A 23,436-nucleotide genomic window follows, 5' to 3' on the forward strand; every position below is an offset into this window, starting at 1 on the left:
GAACCTCTGTATGGAAATTTTCCAAGTATGTAAGTCACACTTTACAAAAATGTTGAAGATATTGTGAGTCAATTGTGTTAATCTCCATTATGAAAGATTCAGCAGTGTTATTACATGAAAATTTTAAAAGTAAAGTATTGAGAAATTGTGTACCTCAACTTCCAAAAAGTATTTGATCTGTTAACATCCTGTCATAAAATAGAACAAATATCTTGCTTGGCACTATGAAAATTTGTCACTTTACTTTGTGAAACAACTACTTCCCTTGGTGCCTCTATTAAAAACACGAACACTGAAACCTCACTTTGTATACACTGAGATGACAAAAGTCATGGGATAGCAGTACATACATATGCAGATGGCAGTAGTATCATGTACACAAGGTATAAAATGGCAGTGCATTGACCGAGCTTCATTTGTACTCAGATGATTCATGTGAAAAGGTTCCTGATGTAATTATGGCCGCACAATGGGAACTAACAGACTTTCAATACAGAATGGTAGTTACAGCTCGACACATAGGACAATCCATTTCAGAAATCATTAGGAGATTCATTATTCTGAGTATAACACTCTTAGGGGTTACTTTTACTCTTTGTATCTGGCAATCTGTCACAGCAAAAATCCTGGAACAGTCACTGTAGGTTTTTACAATAAAGTAAAAATAGAATTTTATCAAGTATAATGTTTCAGTTGATATTTATTACAGTTTCAAAATAAAGGCATCTTGACAAATCTGAAATAAGTTGTAACATACTTAGAATAAATTATCACAAAAAGCTACATGCTTTCTGTCCAAAATCACACAAAGTACTGACTCCCCTATGACAATACGGCTACCCCTCTATATATATTCTAAACAATCCCAAACAATCCTCGGCACTGTTCAGAATCATTTTTCGATTAATTAATAATTAAAACTCTCCTCCTAAAACAAATGTCACATTTTAAAGATTATCTAAATTTTTTATATATTAAACACGAGTGAATTCTAGTTTATAAACTAATTGTAGAGTGTATAAACACTTGGGTGTTCAATGCTAACAATACACTAGTTATATTTTCTAATTACAGGAGATTCATATCATATAAAATGTTCCTACCAATTAACAGACTTCTACACATTTGTGTAATTAAGATTCCATAATCATTTCCTTTGTAACTTTTTCACAAGTGCATATTTTTCATACACCTCTATGTTATAAATTACTGTTCATGGCTAAAATTTACATGTTTTAATTAATTTTAATTGGACTGTTACATTTCATGAGTTCCACAGTGTGATGAGTGTACCAAAAATACCAAATTTCAGGCATTACCTCTCACCACAGACAAGACAACCACCAGTGGCCTTCACTTTATGACCGAGTGCAACAGCATTTGTGTGAAGTTGTCATTGCTAACAGACAAGCAACACTGAATGAAAATAACCACAGAAATTGATGTGAGGTGTATGATAACCGTATCTGTTAGGACAGTGCAGTGAAATTTGCCATTAACAGGCAATGGCAAATGACGACCGATGTGAGTGCCTTTGCTAACGGTACAACATTGCCTGCAGCATATATTTTGGCCTTGTGACCATATCAATTGGACCCTAGGTAACTGGAAAACTATGGTCTCATCAGATGAGTCATGATTTCAGTTGGTAAGAGTTGATGGTAGGGTTCGAGTGTGATGCAGACTCTATGATATCAACACGGCCCTGTGCAAATTGATGGTGGCTTCATAATGGAGTGGGCTGTGTTTATGTGGAATGGACTGGGTCCTCTGGTCCAAACAAACCAATAATTTACTAGAAATGGTTATTTTCAGCTACTTGGAGACCATTTTCAGCCATTCATGGACTTCATGTTCCCAAACAGTTTGTCATTTTTATGGATGACGATGTGCCATGTCACAAAGCCACAATTGTTCACAACTGGTTTGAAGAACGTTCTAGACAGTTTGAGTGAATGATTTGGCCACCGAGATTGCCTGACATGAATCACATCGAACATTTATGAACCATAATCAAGAGGCCAGTTCAAGCACAAAATCCTGCACTGGCAACACTTAACGCAGTTATGGACAGCTATAGAGGTAGCAAGCCTCAGTATGTCTGCAGGGGACTTTGAAAGATTCGGTGAGGCCATGTCACATTGAGTTGCTGCTCTATGCAAGAGAAAAGGAGGTCTGTCATGTTAGATAGTATCCCATGACCTCTGTCACCTCAGTGTAGATTATTGCGTGTGGTGGAGTAATGTCTCAAGGCATTTGCAAATAACATTCTTACAGTACTGATAAGATTACGTCACAGATGAACTGAAAACTAAGGAAGTTGAGTTATGCATAGAACTTAATTAAATGTAAAACCATATATTTAAAAACAAAAAAAAAAGTTTGCAATTAGGGAGTTAAAATTAAAGTCAGTTAAATCATATGAATGCCATCATGTTAACTGCTGTGAATGAAGTGATTTTTTTCAGCCTATTTGAAACCTAATTCCTCAGATGTTTACAAAAAAAAGCATCTCCATCAATCAGATGGTCATAGAATTGTAAATGCTGATTGTTACAGTATTCAGAAAGAATTTACATAATAAAAATAGGTGTTTTACTAAGTACACACAATAGATGAGAGATTAATTATTTCCCAAAAATTCTTGTACAGCATTATGAATCTAGTTTTCCTTTCCAACAAGTCAGGGCCAATTACAGAGTAAACCGAGAAAAAGAATAGTTAATACCAGGGATCAAAGTATTTCATGCCAGAAAGAGGGAGCTGTATTTAATACAGAGAACTAGTTCTAATCAAGTGTTATTACCAAATACTTCCATGGGCCATAAACAAGGCAAAAAACCTCATACTACGCACACAAAATTCAAAATTTCAAGAAAAATGAAATCTGAATTATTAGGCATGAAATGAATGAAGTCAGTAAGGCAAATGACATCAACTCCTGGATGACAGAAGCAATTTAGCACCAGTAGCTAATTTTTTTATTAACTTAAAATTGCAAAATACACAATGTTTCAATCAATTGTGAAATTAATAGCCACAGTATATGGAAATAAATCTGTGTTACCAAAGTATTCTTTTGCTAATGTTCTTACACTAGGAAGAGTCATTTGCTGACTTTGCCTTGTAGATGGTGGTAGATAGTGATTTTGTATGACATTATCTGTTCACAGATAACTGGACGTGCCCTGATGGGACTTTCAAATGTAGAAATGGTCCTTGCCTGAACAATTCTTTAGTGTGCAATAGGAACATTGATTGCAAAGATACTTGGGTGGATGAAGATCACTGCCGTGAGTAGCCATTTATGACAAAAAGTATAGCTTCTATGCTTTTATAAAGTTTGCCATCTATTATTTTTTTGTAATTGCAAAATGAATGAAACTAAATAAACATTGTGGATTATTATAAATGAAATGAGGTGGTGTTGTTACAGCATTCAGTCTTAAGACTGTTTGAAACTGATCATTTCTTTGTGCTTCAAGATGTGTCCTATTAATCTTTTAGTGAAACTGTGCCACAAATTGCTTTTCTGATTGGTTCATTTTAGTACCTCTTCATTAGTTTGATCTGTCCATCTAATCTTCAGCATTCTTATGTAACACTACATTTTGAAAACTTTTCTTCTTGTGTGAACAGTTCATCTCTCATATGTATCACTTTCATACAAAACTACACACTAGACAAATCTTTCTTTACACTTAAACCTATATTCATTTTTAGCAAATATATCCTTTCCACAAATTCTTTTCTTGCATTTGCCAGATGTCAGTTTATATCCTCTCTATTTCATCCATCATCAGGTATTTTGCTGCCCAAATAGCAAAACATGTCCACTGAGTTTAGTGTCTCATTTGCTACTCAGCTTTCCTCAGTATTGCCAGATTTAATTTGGCTACATTCCATTATCCTTGTTTTACTTTTGTTTGTGTTGATGTTATCAGTCAGTATGAAAAAAAATCTCAGTGATAAGCCCTTATTTATGGCTGTCCATGGATGTAAATGATAAGTGGATGATTATAATAATGAAGTCATATAGCCTGGTTAGCTAGGAGTCATTGAGGAGAAAGTTCAGCCACCTAATTGAAAGGTTTTTCATATCCTTGTAGCTCTCTGTCATCTTTCCTTTGCCAAGTTCAGAGTCACTTGTTAAGTTATCTGATGTAGTGATAATAATAATAATCCCCTTCATGAACCAGAGACCTTGCTGCGGTGGGGTGACTTACATGCCTCATTGATACTTATAGCTGTATAATAGCTGCAACTATTACAGAAGGATATCTGTGGAAATGTCAGACAGACATGTTTCCAGAAGAGGCAGAGCAGCTTTTTTAGCAGTTGCAGGGGCAACAGAATGGGTGACTGATTTGGCTTTGTATTGTCAGCCAACATGGCCTTGCTGTAATGGCACTGTGAACACCATGTGCAAATGTTCATAACTCATATGAAAAGGTACGTTACCAACTCTTTGTCTGACACTGCCTTGGATTGGTTTCTCTCATCATACAATTCCACGCCGTTTGGTGAGAAGAGTGAGGCGGAGCTACACCATGAGCAACAGCCAAGGACACTGTTACAATCCCTGTGTCCTTCACCCAGACATCAACCTGTGCAGCACAGTTTTGGTTGTTGCCCCAAATGGATTCCAGCTATCATTGCCAGATGCTAGCTGCGGCCTCTCTGTGACATCTGCACAGAGGATGGCCTCAGTTCAAGGCACTGCGATCAGCTTTGCTTTTGAATGGATGGTTGTACAGCCCTCAATGTCACACCGTTACCTCCAAGCCCATCCAGATTGGGTGTCACATCACCTGCTGCTGTATCAGGGCATCCTTCCTTGGTGGCTGAACCAACAGTTCCTCTGTTCCTTTCAGTGTCATAATCAGGGATTCTGTCTCCCATTCATGAGCAATCACTGATACCAGTGTCATCAGCACCATGAACACTATCACCAGAGCCTATGCCCGAGGTTGACATTGAAACAGCCCTGATGTCGTTGGTGTTGCCATATGGTTTGACACAGGAATGTGGGTGCAGAATGTGTCTGCACCCAAAGCACTTCAGACCGTATGCTCCCTTTGTAGGATGCCATGTTAGCCAAAGCCCAGCGAACAAGGGTGACAGCATGGATGTCTCAAGAATCCGTGGTCTCCCTGAAAGAGGAGGAATGCAGGGACGTGTGCACTTACTTCCGAAAGGCCGAGTGTGTGCCACAGCACTGAGCCCACCACAGGCCCAATTCTGTTTAATGCTATCTGGGCTAAACTTGGCTTCACTTCTTTATGTGTGTTACTACAGTTATTTGGGTACATAATTTGTTCCTGCTGAATGTTAATTAAATATTGTGTTCAAGTTGTTAGTGCATCCAAAGAATAATGCTGTGTTCCGTCTACTAATCGTGTTGTACTTACACCTAATCATAACACCTCTGTATTTTAATATCTACATCCTTATCTTTGTTAAAAGTAATGTAGCTCCCTAGGTATGATCTTCAATTACAATTTTGTTTCAAACCGGGTACTTTTTTCCCTCCTTCATGAAATGCCATTATCTTAGTTTTATTTACACCTTCTTTTCAAACATTATTGAAGAGTTAAGTTTTAAAAACTGTCTGTCATAATGTCTGTCATTTAACATTCTTTGTCACTTAAATTGATGATTAACAGACCATTTTCTAAATTTTGTAGACTGGAATGGTTCAAATTTAATTTCAATAACACTTACCAATGCTCATGCTACCATGCTCATATGCTAGATTAGCCAGTCTGACAGGTGACCATTTTTGTCTCTTGTATGTCTGAACTGTTTGATGCATAATTGTAGCACATATTTTACTGCCGTGGGTTGTCTTATGTTGTAAAACATGGTTTTGTTGATAATAGAAGGTTAATGACAAGTATCACATACTCTGTCATTGTTCTCCTCAAGCCTTCAGCCTAAATGTGCTTCACATAAGATGGTAATTCTTGATGAAATTACATTTCATTTCTCAGCATATTTTATACATAGAATGAATAAAAGCCATAATTTGACTCATTGTAATGTTTGCATTACTTTTGTGTGGCATTCAGGGTAGTTGGTGAAAAGTATTTTAATTACAAGTTGTCACTGCATGTGAACACTAATCTTGTAAACAGTAATTTGCAATGTAGAAGGATGAACAAATACCTAAACACAGATACTATTACCAATAATAAATAATTGAGACTGTTCACTGAGACTTACTATTTTCTTCATTTAGCATTTGAATGCTGTAGTGACAGTCGCTGTTTCTGTCTGGACACAAAAATTAACTGCAGTACTCTTGGCCTGAAGACTCTCCCAGATGGAATTGAAATTCAAATAAATCGCTTGTGAGTATGTTGTATGTCATTTACAATTTTATTTAGTCTAGAGTATGTTGACTGGATTAAGTGAAAGGATTGTAAACTGAAAAAACATTCTACTTGTTGATATCAATAATGTCCACATTTATAGATCCTGGAGATGTTTATGTGACATCAGAAAAAATGAAACTTTTTCACCTGTACTTTTAAGAATTGTAAACACACACACTGCTCTTTATTACTTTGAAAGAAGTACACCTCCAGAAAAGAAATAACTTTATTTATTTGTTTTGAGTTCTGCAGATCCATATGCGAATATTTCTCTGGATATGGAGTGAGTCAAATTTTTACAAATTATTAGTGCACAAGTACATTGTTCTTAACACATACTTGTCATCATATAATTTTACATATGAGTTATCATACTTGACTTCTGAATGAACATGCAGTTATACATACAGATATACATACATTTCAGTTTTAAATTACTGTGTGGATAGACAGAGAATGATGGTTGGGCCATAAAGGCCACAAAAATAGATTTAAGGATACTCAAGAGGTATTATGCATTTTGGCTTAGAATTTTGTCTGTACTATAATAAGATCCATCTAGAAGGAACTGCCTCAGCTTTTCTTTAGACTTGGGTATGTTTCCAGCCACTTCTTTAATTATTGCTGGAACGGCATTAAAAATCTAGATGCCACTGTGTAAAACCCTATTCTTCCTTGTTTTTAGATCATAATGAATATCACGTTTTCTTCTGGTGTTATAATGATGGTACAGACTATTGGTTTTAAATAAATTGCTATTTTTTTTAAACAAAGCACATCAGGGGAAAATATATTGAGCAGTTGTTGTAAAGATTTGAAGCTCTCTAAATAGATTTCTGCATGAGTGCCTAGAATGTACTCCACACATAATTCTCATGGCTTGCTTCTGAGCATGGAACATTTTTCTTGCTATCAGTTGATTTTCCCAGAATATTACTCTGTAGGCCATAAGTTGATAGAAATAGCCAAAGTATGCTGTTTTTATTGTGGTCGTCTCCCTACTGTCTGATATGATTCTCAAGGCAAATGTTGCTGAGATTAACGTTTAGCACAGATCTTGAATATGGTAGTGCCACTTAAGTTTGCTATCTATATGCAGACTCAAGAATTTGGAGGACTCAACTGTTAGAATCTGATGCACCCATTTTTGGATTCATTTCATTGGTAACATTTGTATTAGAGGGAAAATGAACATAATTTGTCTTTTTTAGATTGACGGAAAGACCATTAGTTTCAAACCATTTTGTCATATCTGCAAAAGCCTTATTTACTATCTCATTTGACACATTCCACAATGTGTTATTAACTGCTATGGTAGTGTCATAAGCAAACATGGTGATTTTCCCATTTTCTGTGCATAGTGGCAGATCATTTATAAATATTAGAAAAAGAAGTGGGTCCAGTACTGAACCTTGAGGTACTCCAGTGGCAATGGAGCTCCCAGTCTGAAGACACCTGGCCACCATGCAGTCTTTCCATGATTACTTTCTGCTTTCTGTCACAGAGATAGGATTCAACCCATTTGCCTACTGTTCCACTCTTTCCTAGGGTGTTGGCCATATTCAAGAGAATATGGTAACTTACACTGTCAAAAGCTTTTGACAGATCACAAAATATTCAAGCTGTCAGAATATTATTATTTATGGATTTTAAAACATTGTTAATAAAAGCATGTATTGCATCCTCAGTTGATACCCCTTTTTGAAAGCCAGACTGGCTACTGCTGAGGGTGCTGTATTTACTAAGATGCCCAACCATTCACCTGTGCATCAATTTTTCTAGTACCTTAGAAAAATTGATAGTAATGAACTGAAATGAATTTGTACCATCAGTCTTTTCTCACTTTCTATAAATTGGTCATATAAGTCCATATTTTAGCCTGTCAGGGAGTACACCTTTCTCCATTGACATATCACAAATATGGCTAAGGACTGTACTTATTTCTCTACAACAATATTTTAATAATTTGCTGGAAATGTGATCAACTCCAGCAGAGTTTTTACTTTTTAAAGACAGAATTACTTTTTCTATATCTTCCATTGCCTTTTTCAGGACACGCATCTCATCTAGTTATCTAGTTAAGGTGTTACGCACAAATTCAGTATCTTTCTTTACGGAACGCAGGCATCCTATTTGATTTGAGACTTTTAAGAAATGATTGTTGAAAATATTAGCCAGTATTTCAGGACCACCCACTGTATTGCCCCCTTTTCTTAAACTAGTTATTTCTTTGGCAGCTGATCTTTTTCCAGTCTCACTTTTCACATATTTCCATACGGTTTTTATTTTGTTACCACATTTACTAGTTTTCTCTTTGATGTACATGTTTTTTTGATTTCTGTATCACTGTCCTTAGTAACTTAGAGTACACTTTATATTGCCTCATTCTTTCAGTATTGTTAGACAATCTAGCTGACACATACAATTCTCTTTTTCTTTTACATGAAACTTTATTGCACTGGGTAATGCATGCCTTAAATGTAGCATTAAACTGGTTTTCTATGACTCTTTTCTTTGGAAACACTTCCTCAAAAGGACTTCTTATTTGATTAATAAACACATTAAACTTTGATTTAACATTTGTTGATTTGCATACCTCAGAACAATCTGCTAACTACAGCTTCTGCATATGTGTCTAGTGCAACTTGCCAGCAATAAATGAAATAATTTGACAGATGTGTTTGTAAAGAGATGAGAAAAAGAGGTTACTGAAGGAAGAAGGACTTTTTGGGAAGTGACAGTGTGGGTTGTGAAATGTGAATCCTTATGATTCAAATCAAAGTTGGCATGCATCATACAGTGTCATGCTAGTGATGAATCAAAAATGTGCTGCCTCTGGACTTCTATATTTCTTTGAAAACTAGTGCTGAAATCCATGATGGAATATAAATACACACACACACACACACACACACACACACACACACACACACACACACACACACACAAAATAGTAATAGATTCCAAAAAAGTGATAGCTTAAATTAGTGAAATGGGGAATCAAGTTCCAGACTTGATCTGGCACACAGATTCACTTCATTGGATGTGAACTTATCAGCAGGGAGTTAAAGTTTCTCTCCAAAAAAACTTATGTCAAGCACTGACATAGCTATTCTCAAGCCTATTCTTTCTTTCATAATTGCTAGTTATGCAGTACACAGAACTGAAGCTAAATGCAAAGAACAAATTAATAGCAGATTGAAACTAAAAGGTGCACTATGAGTCATTCTCGAATAGCACTGTAAAAAACTGTCCACAAACTGCACAGATCTTGGATCTGGTTCTAATTTGCTACAGTTTTTTATATTTCAGATGAATAAATCTTACTATAGTTTTTACATAAAACTACAGAAAGGTTTTTTTTAATTTTATTTTAATATGAGAACACAGAAAAGCTGTTAAGATTTTTTTGTATGTTAGCAGGACTAGAAGTAGTGGCAAAACGGACGCCCTAGTAGAAGTTATAAAAAACGTGTCAGTCACAACCAAGAACATCATTATTCTTAGAGACAGTGAAATCAAACTGTTTGAAAGGATGTTTGAAGAAAGGCTATGGTGATTAATATTTTATTATTTTTTATTACTTTTTTTGGGGGAGGGGGCAGTACTGTTATGTAAATGGGGGTTGAGTTCAGGGGGAGGGGCAGTTGTGTAATTAGATAAAACCTTACAAATGAGATACTTGAATATTTTCATTTGTATGAAGAGGCATAAATAAGTGATATATTATCTTGAGAATATTATGAATAGGATAGATTGTAACTCATCATATAGTGGAGATACTGAGTCACAGGCAGGCACAACAAATAGACTGCTAAACAAGTAAGCTTACTTGTTTAGCAGTCTTTTTGTTGTGCCTATCTGTGGCTCAGCATTTATCCTTTCCATAATATTGTCAGCCTAGATTTTCCACTGTTTATTATCTTTGGAGACAAACTGACCATGTATTAGTGCTATGAATAAAATAAATAAATCAGCTAAAATGTAACAAATAATAAATAAAAGTGGGATATGTTTTCCTTCCCTTTCGAATGGGTCATATTCAATTATTGAATGGATTTTTGTTAAATCAGATGAATTGTTTACCTACAATCACAGTATCTGTTTCTACAAAGTTTGAATTTAGAATAAATAATCAAACCAGTTACACTTCCAGAAAAGCATAGTGATAGGACACTTTTGTGAATAGATTGTTTTCTTAAAGATAGCTGCATTATTAATTTTCACATGTGGTAAATATTGGAATCCTGTCTCAGCATTTTCTTTTTTCAACTGATAAGGTTAACATAGGATTTTTTCCTCATTTTATTTTTATGAAGAGCTCTGTTCCATTATAAGCAGTGATCAAACTTTCATGGACCTCATCAAAATATTGATTGTAGTTTTATTTTGGACATCCTATTAGAAAAAAATATTATGAGTATACTGAAGATGATGTAATGGATTTATGTTAAATCAGGTTTAGATAATTCTGAACAGTGGCTCCAAGTCCAAGTCATGTGCTATATGATGCAGTTCTCTCAGAGCAGAGATGGAAGAGCTGAGCAATAGGTTTGGAGTAGGTTGTAATAGAGTATGTACACTGCAATTTTGCCATTAGAGATGGGAGTGGGGTAGGTGTCATAAGAAACAGTATCGTAAGAAAATACATTTGTGTTGAAGAAGAGTCTCACCAAGATGTTAGGGGTAATGAGGAATAAACTAAAAGGTGCTCTAGGTCATACAGGAACAGTAGTGAATATAGCAAACCTCATTTTAATGTATGACTTTAAGAAAATTGCAACACTGGCAGAAAATTTGGCTTATGAGATCCAGGACAAGAGCAAATTATGTAATAGGAAATAAGTTACACTCTTGTGTTCTTTAGGAGACTCTATAATTGGGTGACAGGAAAGTAATCAATCAACCCCTTAAATTAACCATGTCTGATCCATTATCAAACATGCTGACACTATACCAATGCAGGACAAAGGCACAACGTAAAGGAAAAGAAGGAGATTCACTAATTCCAAGGTGACTCTGTTACACTTTTGCAATTAATCCCTACTACTCTGATTTCCTTCAATTCTTTTCCCTCTTTTGCCATTTGAAGAGACCTTTTAATCAACACGCCCATCCCATTATTATTACATATAACTTTACTTTAGCTGCATGACATGCTGTGTTCCTCTTCACACAATATAGGTGTCTTTTCTTTCAGCTACATGGCCAATAACTTGCTGAACTACTCACTCAATGTTGATACCTTCTCAAAACTAGACCGGCTGTTATACTTGTAAGTAGTATTCATCTGTACACACCTTAAAAATATTATATTATCCACCAGATGGTCATTTCTTGTGATATAATAAGTCATATACAAGGATGAATCAAATAAAACAAGCCCTTTTTAATTTGAAAGTCTACTGGAGTTGTGACGTATTTGCACTTTTACAATCATAAGAGAATGTATATCTGGATAGGAACACTGACTTCTGAATCCCTTATTTTCTCTGTGTTCAGTAGCTGCTGCAATGAATGAGAGAGAGCACATTCTGGTGTTACTCAATGCATCTTATTGAAGTTTCTCATGAACAAGAATATTAATGCTGCTAAAAATACTCACTAATTACTCTAATACCTCACAGAAAGAGCCTTTTTATAGCCTTTTGTGAAGGGTTCATCTTAAGACCTCAAGAAAAAATGATAGCATGTTAAAAACATGACCAATTTACACCATCCCTACATCAGTACCAAAGCACGGAACACCAAGGTTCTTTGTGATCCTGCCTAAAGTGACAGGCAGCTAACTGTATTTAGAATCTCCCAGACACTTAAAATCAGTTATGAACACATTCAGACAGTCATTCATGGTGAGTTGAGATTCCAGGAAATGTCAGCTCATCGTGTTACAAACTTGCTGAAAAAGGAGCAGAAAATTTTGCTGATGGAAACTGGTTCATCATTCACTCCTGAACAATAGCTGTAGGAAGTCTAGAGGTATCAGTGTAAGATAAAAAAATGCCTTCCGTAGGTGAGTGTATTGAAATTCCAGTGGTAAACTGCTGAAGCATTCAAAGCCAGAGTTGGAAGTGCTCCTGAAAAGCTGTGAAGTTCACGTAATACTAGGTACAGAAAGCTGGTTGAAACCTGAAATTGATAGCAGTGATTTTTTGAGTAAATTTAAGTGTATATCAAAAAGATAGGCAAATGGGAAATGGAGGTGGTGTATTGGTTGCAGCAGACAAGAAACTCAAATCCACCATGATAGAAATTGAAGCTGCATATGAGACTGTTTGGACAAGATTCAGTATCAGTGTTGGCATAAAATAATAATTGGATCCTTCTGTCACCCACCTGACTCATCTCCTGATGTAAGTTAAAGCTTTCAAGAAAACCTTAGTTTGCTTGTACATAAGTTCCCAAATCAGTAATGATCAGTGGAGACTTTAACCATCCAACAATTAACTGGAAAAATTACAGTTTTGTTAGTGGTGGGCATGTTAAGGCATCCTGTGAAACATTACTAAATGCCTTCTCAGAAAACTACCTAGAACAGATAGTTAGGAATCCCACTCATGATTGAAATGTGTTGGATCTAATAGCAACAAATAAACCTGAACTCTTTAAGGACATCCACATCAAACAAGTGACAATGATGTGAGTATGGCAACAATGATTATCAAGTACAAAGGACAACTAAAGCAAACAGGAAGATATATGTGTTCAGTAAACTAGATAAAAAATCAGTAGTGTCATATCTCAATGAGGAACCTCAACCTTTAAGCTCAGGGCAGTAGCATGTACAGGGACTATGGCTCAAGTTTAAAAGAATAGTACTGTATGCATAGGTATGTATCCGGTAGAACAGTTCATAATGGGAGGGAACCTCTGTGGTGTAAAGCTACTTGTAGAGAAACAGCGACTACTGCATAATAGGTGTAAAATAAAGCATAGGACTATACATAGAGAGATGCCGAATGAAACATGTTTAACTGTCAAAAGTGCAATGTGTGTTGCCTTCAGTTACTACCATAGCAAAAAATTGTCAAATGGTATTTCACAAAAGCCAAAGAAATTTTGGTTGAATGTAGAGGCTGTTAGTGGCACCAAAGTTACTGTCGAGTCCCTAATGAATGAGATAGGAGCTGAAATTGTGGGTAGAAAAGCAAAAACTGAAATGGTTAAATTCATTTACAATGTTGCTTTACAAAGGAAAACTGAGGAGAATTGCCCCAATGTAATAAACATACCACTAAAAAGATGAATGACATAGGTATTTGTGTTAGTGGTGTGGAGAAACAACTGAAATCATTAAAACAGAACAAATCTCCAGGGCCCAGTGGAATCCTTGTGAAATTCTATACTAAATGTCAGTTAGCTCGTCTTCAAACTATAATCTATCATAGATCCCTCAAACAAAAGACTGTACCCAGTTCTTGGAAAAAGGCACAGGTCACACCTGCCTACGGATGGGCAGTAGAAGTGATCCACAAAACTAATGTCCGATTTTCTTGACATTGATTTGTTGTAGAATCTTAGAACATATACTGAGCTCAAACATAATGAAGTATGTTGAACAGAATGACCTCCTCAATATCAACCGCCATGGATTTAGAAAAAATCGATCATGTGAAACCCAACTCATATTTTTCTCATGTGATATACTGAAAGCTTTGGGTCAAGCCAACCAGGAAGATGCAGTATTTCTTGACTTCCAAAAATCATTTGACTCAGAAACACACCTACACGTATTGTAAAGAGTACAATCATATGGGGTATCAAGTGAAATTTGTGATTGTATTGAGGGTTTCTTGCTAGGGTGGATGTAGCACGTTATCTTGGATGGAGAGTCATTGTCAGATGTAGAAGTAATTTCACATGTGCCCCAATGAAATGTGTTGGGACCCTTGTTGTCCATGTTGATATTAGTGACATTGCAGACAATATTAATAGTAATCTCAGGCTTCCTGCAGATGATAGTTATCTATAGTGAAGTAATGTCTGAAAGAAGCAGCATAAATATTCAGTCAGATATTGATATGATTTCAAAGTGGTGCAAAGATTGGCAGCTTACTTTAATTGTTCAGAAATGTAAAATTTTGCACTTCACAAAATTAAAAAAAACATAGTATCCTATGACTATGACATCAGCGTGTCAATGCTGGAATTGATCAACTTATACAAATACCTGGTTGTAGCACTTTGGAGGGATATGAAATGGAATGATCACATAGGCTCAGTCATGGCTGAAGCAGATGGTAGACCAAATGGAACTAGCAGGGGATTGAATGTATATGGAGAAGGTCAACGTGAATGGTCGCAGTTTTGTTTGATCTGTGGGATTGTGTCACAGAGATACTGAAGGAACTGAATGGAAATACTCCTGAAGGTAGACGTAAACTATCATGAGAAAGCCTACTAACAAAGTTTAAAGAACCAGCTTTAAATGATGACTCTAGGAATATACTAAAATCCCCTACATATTCCTCACATAGGGTTCATCAGGATAAGATGAGAATAATTGCTGCATGCACAGAGGCACTGAAACAGTCTTTCTTCTAATGCTGCCTATGTGAATGGAACAAGAAGAAACTAAATAACTGGTGGAATGGTACATACCCTCTGCCTTGCACCTCACAGTGGTTTGCAGAGTACAAATGTGGGCATAGGTGTAAAGGTAGGTGAACTGAAGGATTTCAGTAAGGATTGTCAGAGGAGCCGCAAGGGGGCTCTAGTGGGGAAAAAAATAGTGGATATGCATCAGATTGCTCCTGAACATCCAGCCTATAGCCCATCTTGTCACATTGTGATTTCCACTTGTTTGGGCTGCTTAAGGAAACTGTTGCAGGAGAGTGCTTCATGGGTACCAGAGAGGTCCAATAGTACCTCAGTCAGGTACTGACATTTTCTTTGAAAATTGCATTAAAGTTTGATTGTCCTGTGGCAGGAGTTGTTCAGTTAGAAAAATAAGAAAACAGTAGATCTAAATTAATTATGAATAATAAGAATTTTATTGCAGAAGGCTTGTTTACATTTGATCCACCCTTATGGTTAGTTTAAATATTTAGTAATGTCTATTTCAAATGGTGATGTCCTAGCAAAATTTCTTATGTCTTTCTGAGAATACATATAGCTAATAACAGATATCACACAAGAATTCAATGATTAGTCATGAATTTTTATCTGAATCTGAAGGGAAGTGACATCACTATAATTTTTAAAATGATATATTGTTCATTGCCTTCTTATGAAATGAACTATGTGCTATTATTAGTTATGCTTTCATTTGGAAGTTACTCAGCAAAACCAGACGATGATCAATTCATTAAATTTTCTGTTCAGTAATACGTAACTGGAAAAAAGAAGCTTCAGAAGACCATAAAAGTCAACACAGAAGTAGTCATACTAAGGAATAAATAATGTTACACTGGCAATAATTTGAAGTATTTATGTTAAATTAGGTTGTAAGCAAACCAAATAGTTAAATTGAGCTATAAGAATCATACAACATGTGATACAAGTTGTGGGAAAAAGTCTGTAATACATTCCTGTTTCTCATTAAAGGCATTTCCACTTAAAGGTTATGAAATAAAAGGTGTATGCAATAACTGTGTGCAACATACCACAGTGGGGTAGGGTAAGTCTAGATGAACAATTTGGTAGAAACACTTGTGGTCTGTCAAGTTGTAAAGAGCCTTAAATAACCCTATAAAAGTCACCTAATCTACAGCACATGTGTGCTGCATAAGATTTTTAACATGTTCTTACCCTAGTGTGCCACCAAGATTCATTAACATAAGTAAATTAAACTTTAATTAAACTTTCCTGTTAGAACAATGAAAGGAAAATATTTATAACACATTATGCAAAAACTAATTACATTTACAATTCAGTCTAACCTTAAACTTAACAAGCACTATTGTGTCATGGTTAGAAGGCCAGAGAAACAAAATGATTTGAATGATAATTTTACACCAATAAAATACATAAAATTGAACCACTGCAGTTGAACATTTTAAATCTAAAATACAATAGTGGTAATTGAAGATATTAATTTACTTCATAGTTTTTCATTTCTTTTGTTTATCTTTCTGCTATTTTTTTCATTTTGTTGGTGTCTCTTATTATTGTGTGTTCTAACTTCAGTCACAGATATCAGTGTTTGTTCTTTTCTGTTAATAATTTAAGTTCATGTTTATGAAGGATTGTGAACTGATATGAAGAGTCATGTACCAGTGCTTACTAAATTATCACTTATTTGTAAGTTTGAAAAATTATGATAATTTACATAAAATTTCTTCAAATAAAATGGTGTCCTAGTTCTTTATATGCTTTAAAAATTTTATGGATTTTTTCTTGCCTATGAAAACTTCAGATAAATCTGCTTAAGAGAAGACATTAACATTTGATTGTGTATATTGTTCCTACCCTCCCTAAATTAAAATTATGCTATACCCTAATTACTAATGAATGCCACTGCTGTAATTATCTTATGTTGTGCTCTGTTGTACATCTCGTAACACTTTATGAAAAATTTTGCTATAATCATGTTTAACTTCCTTTTATTCAAAGTATACAATTACTTATTACCAGTTGTTACATACATTGATAATTTCACAGGGATCTGAGAAACAACAGTATTTCATGGCTACCTCCAATGATGTTTCGTAATCTGTGGCGACTGCACATCCTCAATTTACAGAATAACAACTTATCTGTAATTAGCAATGGTACATTCTTTGGATTACCTAAACTTGGAACACTGTAAGTTCAGTTATATATATATACATTTATTTTGGTACTATATAATGGAAATTTTACAGTGGAAATAATAACAAAAAATACCAAAGGGCACTCCTCCCCCTCCCCAAATCCCCTCTCCCTTTATTTCTCTCCCTGCAAGTAACCTGGTTGCAAAATCAGAAATATAGAGATTTATAGCCTCATTGTCAGAATTTTTGTTTTACTTGAGAGTCTCTATGAAAATTTTGAGATATGCAAAAAACTAAAGGACATGTAACTAATTTTATCACTGTGTTTTCTCACAGTACTCATGATGAAAATTTATCCCCTTTTAAATTCAACTAAACAAATTTTTTAAATAGTTTGTCCATTCTACTGTTGACTACTATAACTAGTTCAACATCTTCTTCTGAACTGCCAGATCTTCTTCCATGCATAAAATTTTTCATTTTAAGCAACAGGGTATAATCACATCAGGCCAGATCATAAGTTTTGTTTTCTGTTGACTCCAGGATCTACACAATGAGGTTAGCATTAGGGATACATTACTGTGATGTAGGCTGATCATCTGCATTTCTGTTGTTGGTTACTGCTTGTAACACTTCTTATGAAATTTTGTAGACTTGTGATTGTCATTGATTTCTGCTAGTAAAACTTCTCAAATAAGCTTTGTAGAGATGTAATTGTGTACTAATAAGAAGCAACAGTTCCTTTTTCCTCAAGAAATACAACTGCATGACCCATTTCAAGGAGATTTTTTATCACCATTTTCTTTGTGACACTTGAAAACCAATTGAGTTTCATTGGAAGACATTCTCTGGGAAAGTCCGCAATATCACCTGATAATTATTTTCTGCATTGAATTGATAAACTCAAGTTTCTCACAAGTAGATGTATTATATGTACATCTAGAGTTGTATTTGTGGATCTTGTGTAGAATTTCTTCATATTATTCAAAGGATATACCTTATTCTCCTGTGTTCAAAGTGGGACATCCCACTGAAACAAATTTACATAACTCAGAAACTATCACCCAGTACTGTGAACACAGCAAATGAACCAGCCTTCATATTCTCTTAGAATTCATTATAAGTCAGCATGTTTTTAACTGTTTTCTCCATTCTCCATGTGCTGAAATTTCTGTCTCTTCAAGAATCCAAAAACTGTTGAAATACTGCACTGCTGGACAGGACAGAGAAAACTCATTACAAATAATTTCAGACAACTCATAAAATATCATCACATTCAAACAAATTGTTCTCAGCTTTATCCTGACGATCTTGCATGATTGGAAACTTCACAGCCCTTCTAGTAAAATAATAAGCTGAATGAGTTGTAGTTATGTAGATTATTACTGAAATACATACTGATAGATGTATTTTTTCTCAGTGTCCTGTAGCTTGATAAATATGTATTCAGTTATACTTTTGTATGTTGTATAAATACCACGAGAAACTTCCCTGCAGGTCTGAGGGTTAGAATAGGCTCGAGGTATTCCTGCCTGTCATAAGAGGTGGCTAAAAGAAGTCTCCCACTTTTTGGCCTAATACATTATGGCCTCCTTTTAGGCTTTGACATCTACAGTGTCCGAATTTTTCTGAAGTGCGGGTCACTTGGGGAAGAATGCCTTACATGGCACTATGATGTTCTGCACCTGTTGTTGTCATGGCACTGCAACTCCACCAATATTCCAGCTGTTTGAGTGAGGACACCTTACAAGGTGCACACTCTCTATTGATTGTTCACTGTCCTCTTTTGCCCCCATGACAATACTTGATTTCGACGCAACCAGTATCCAGCAAGGTACTCAGTCCATACTAGAGAGGTTGTTATGTACCCCCTTGATCGTAGCCCCTTGGCTACACAGGGATCACACTGCTGATACCTGAGCTGCAACCTCCCCACATATGTCATGGGGCATCAGGACTCACAGCAATGTTCATCATGCCAGGTGGTCTTTGCTGTGGCTGGGTGGTGCCTGTGGGGAGAGCCGCTGATTAAACTGTTGGCATCAGGGCGGATGGCCTACAGCGAAGCAGGCCAAGTTATCTTTTGCTGGGGACCAAATGATCCCAGCAGTCTCTAAGAAAGGAAAAGTAGAATTTAATGCTGAAAAATATAACCCCAAATCATTCCAATCCCTCACTACACCATGGTAGGAATGCAGGTCTATACAATGAAGAGAGCCATATTTGCCTTGTTATTTAATGTGCAGCAGAACTGATGGGGGCTCCTTTCTGTCTACAAAGCGTCCTCTTTTTTTGTTGAACACATGGAGGATAAGTTTGAGGAAGCACAGCACTGTCCAAAATGTGCAATAGGTCAGTCCTGACTCAGACGGCATCCCTGACCAGTCATGGCCATTATTTGCCTGTGACAGGATGGGTGATATTTCGATTGGTCACTCCCCATAAAGGCCTCAACATAGTGCAAGGAATTATGTTTTATCATGACCTCCCTTTGAAGTCCAGTGACAAGCTACACTCCAATTTAGAATGACGGGGTGTCCACTTCGTCCAGAACATCTATAGGGGGCCTCAGGGTAACAGGGTTCCTACTGATGCCATCATCTTGGCCCATGAGGCTGATTGCTTACCTGAAAAGGTCAAAGTGATGGTATAGTGATGTGATGTAAATTGATATGTGCCTCCCCCTATGCTGTGATTTTAAATTCTGGTAATTCTGGAACATGTCCTTCCAGTGCAATTTTAGCACCACATGTTGAGATTTTGGATGCCCACTGCATCCGAATACTCCATGTGCCCCTTCTCCCACCAGTGTCAACTGTGGAGAGCCCACTCCCACTGCTCACCAGACTGAATGGTACTTGAAAAGGAGGAGAAAATTATGGAATAAAAGACCTTGGACAGGATGACTTGCTGAGAGGCTAAACTGAAATATGAAGGTTGAACCCTGTTCAATTGATATCATCTTACACTGCCACTACGATGATGTTGCATTCATTGGTTATGGTATGCTCCTCATCTAAGCCTCCTCCAGTAGGCCCTCAGGGCTGCCCATTTAAATCCCCCCTCCAGGTGTTTGGCGGCACACCTTCCTTGCTCCCAAAGCTAATATTTTGGGAGCACTGCCCCCCTAAATGCTGGAGACATTGGTCTCCTCCCCCTACTGGATAAGCACCAGCCTCTGCCAGCTCATCTTGCATGGAAGGGATCCCTTGGGACTCTACCTTCCACAGTCTCCCACACATGGTAAAGTGGACACCAGCCTGTACCTGAAGGAGCCACTAACTGCTGTTCTTCCTCTCTACCTGAAGCTACTTCAGTGAAGCCCTCCCAGCAAGCCCTTAAAGAGCAATGATAAGGCAAACAGACAAAGAAGTAGTCTGTTAAGAAATGAGAGACACCAGTGGTCCCCACACCACCACTCCCTTAACAGTTTCACTTCTGAGGATGAGGACACAGAGCTCCTTGACACCTCAGACTCAATGGTACTGCACAACAGCTCCCAACTGATGGCAGCAGGTGACTCTGAGACGTAAACTGCCTCCTTAGTCCCTTCATACCTTCCCAGATGAGAGAGAGCATCATCCTCCAGTGGAATTGCGGTAGTTTTTTTTCTCCCATCTGGCTGAGTTGTGACAACTATTAAGCATTACACCTGCTTTTTGTGTTGTCCTTTAGGAAACCTGGTTTCCCGCGGTGTGGACCCCCACACTTTGTGGCTATCGAGGGTACTACAAAAACTATAATGACTGTAACAAGATGTCAAGTGGAATCTGTATTTATGTCCTTACCTCTGTATGTAGTGAACCTGTGCCCACTTCAAAAACCTTTAGAAGCTATGGTTGTCACGGAGAGAACAACACAGGAAATTACCGTCTGCAACATCTGCCTTTCTCCAGATGGTGAAGGGCCATGCCATGTATTGGCTCCATTAATTTACCAACTCACCCTACCTTTTCTACTTCTGGGTGATTTTAACACCTATAACCCCTTGTGGGGTGGAACCAAATTGACTGGCCATGGTAAAGATGTCAAAGATCTGCTAACACAACTTCACCTCTCCCTCCTAAATACGAGGTGCATTCAAGTTCTAAGGCCTCCGATTTTTTTTCTCTGGACTGGAAAGAGATAGAAACATGCGCATTGTTTTAAAATGAGGCCGCGTTCATTGTCAATATGTCCCAGAGATGGCAGTACTGTACGGCAGATGGAATTTTACCGCCAGTGGCGAGAATGAGAACTGTTTTAAATACTTAAAATGGCGACGTTTTCCTTACTTGAACAGCGTGCAATCATTCGTTTTCTGAATTTGTGTGGTGTGAAACCAATTGAAATTCATCGACAGTTGAAGGAGACATGTGGTGATGAAGTTATGGATGTGTCGGAAGTGCATTCGTGGGTGCGACAGTTTAATGAAGGCAGAACATCGTGTGATAACAAACCGAAACAACCCCAGGCTCGCACAAGCCAGTCTGACGACATGATCAAGAAAGTGGAGAGAATTGTTTTGGGGGATCGCCGAATGACTGGTGAACAGATCGCCTCCAGAATTGGCATTTCTGTGGGTTCTGTGCACACAATCCTGCATGACGACCTGAAAATGCAGAAAGTGTCATCCAGGTGGGTGCCACGAATGCTGACGGATGACCACATGGCTGCCCGTGTGGCATGTTGCCAAGCAATGTTGACGCGCAACGACAGCATGAATGGGACTTTCTTTTCATCGGTTGTGACAATGGATGAGACGTGGATGCCATTTTTCAATCCAGAAACAAAGCACCAGTCAGCTCAATGGAAGCACACAGATTCACCGCCACCAAAAAATTTTTGGGTAACCGCCAGTGCTGAAAAAATGATGGTGTCCATGTTCTGGGACAGCGAGGGCGTAATCCTTACCCATTGCGTTCCAAAGGGCACTACAGTAACAGGTGCATCCTACGAAAATGTTTTGAAGAACAAATTCCTTCCTGCACTGCAACAAAAACGTCCGGGAAGAGCTGCACATGTGCTGTTTCACCAAGACAATGCACCGGCACATCGAGCTAACGTTACGCAACAGTTTCTTCGTGACAACTTTGAAGTGATTCCTCATGCTCCCTACTCACCTGACCTGGCTCCTAGTGACTTCTGGCTTTTTCCAGCAATGAAAGACTCCGTGGCCGCGCATTCACCAGCCGTGCTGCTATTGCCTCAGTGATTTTCCAGTGGTCAAAACAGACTCCTAAAGAAGCCTTCGCCGCTGCCATGGAATCATGGCATCAGTGTTGTGAAAAATGTGTACGTCTGCAGGGCAATTACGTCGAGAAGTAACACCAGTTTCATCGATTTCGGGTGAGTAGTTAATTAGAAAAAAATCGGAGGCCTTAGAACTTGAATGCACCTCGTACAGATGCCCCCACTCATTTCAGTGTGGCACATGGTACATACTTGGCCATTGATCTGTCGGTTTGCAGTCCTGACCTTCTACCATATATCCACTGGAGAGCTCACGATGACTTTTGTGGTAGTGACCTCTTTCCGCTCTTCCTTTCCATCCCCCAGGATCACTCACCTGGACACTCATCCAGATGGGCTCTTAACAAGGCTGACTGAGACACTTTCACCTCCGCCACCACCATTGAATCTCCATTGCATGGCAACATCGATGAGGTGATCCATCACTACTACCATATTTGTGAAGCTGAATCGGCAATCCCCCAGTGGAACACTGTGCCTTAGTAGTCACCTGAAATTCGTTAGAGACTGTCAGTGGGTCTTCCAATGTCATAAGTGATACACGCCACTGGAGAACCTCATTGCCTTCAAACGGCTGTGTGCGTGGGTCCGTCAGCTCATCAGATGAAGGAAGCAGGAGTGTTGGGAATGATACATCTCCACCACTGGAACCTGAATTTCTCCTTCCCATGTTTGGACCAAGCTCAGATGCCTTTGCGGATATGAGACCCCCGCAGATATACATGGAATTTACACAAATGAAGCTTTATATACCAGTGAAGATATAATCGCATAGTGTCTTGCTGAGCTTTATCCTTGCACATCTGCATCTGAGCATTATGACCCCACCTTTTCTCTCTCAAAACAGTGCTTGGAACGACAATATCTAGCTTTTGCTTCCCCGCACTGTGAGCCACATAATGCTCCATTCAGTGAGTGGGAATTTCTCAGTGCCTTTGCTGATTGTCCTGACATGTCTCCTGGGCCAGACTGTATCCATCACCAAATAATTAAACATATGTCAGCGGATTACCAGTGCCACCTCCTTGCCATATTCAACTGGATCTGGACCGATGGGGAATTCCCGTTGCATTGGCAAGAAAGTATCATTGTTCCAGAGCAGATAAGAACCCACTAGAAATGGATAGCTATTG

The 23,436-nt window shown here is 37.6% G+C and overlaps 1 protein-coding gene across 1 annotated transcript in view; it reads left to right on the forward strand.

Moving 5' to 3' along the window:
• LOC126330497 (G-protein coupled receptor GRL101-like) overlaps positions 1-23,436 on the forward strand; it is a 643,973-nt gene that overhangs the window by 471,398 nt on the left and 149,139 nt on the right. The window contains exons 14-17 of the mRNA XM_049996361.1: positions 3,174-3,293; positions 6,242-6,353; positions 11,578-11,652; positions 16,980-17,123. Of these exons, the coding sequence (XP_049852318.1) occupies positions 3,174-3,293; positions 6,242-6,353; positions 11,578-11,652; positions 16,980-17,123 (451 nt within the window). The remainder of the gene's footprint in view (positions 1-3,173; positions 3,294-6,241; positions 6,354-11,577; positions 11,653-16,979; positions 17,124-23,436) is intronic.

This window comes from Schistocerca gregaria, chromosome 2, assembly GCF_023897955.1.
Source record: "Schistocerca gregaria isolate iqSchGreg1 chromosome 2, iqSchGreg1.2, whole genome shotgun sequence".
Taxonomy (NCBI): Eukaryota; Metazoa; Arthropoda; class Insecta; order Orthoptera; family Acrididae; genus Schistocerca; species Schistocerca gregaria.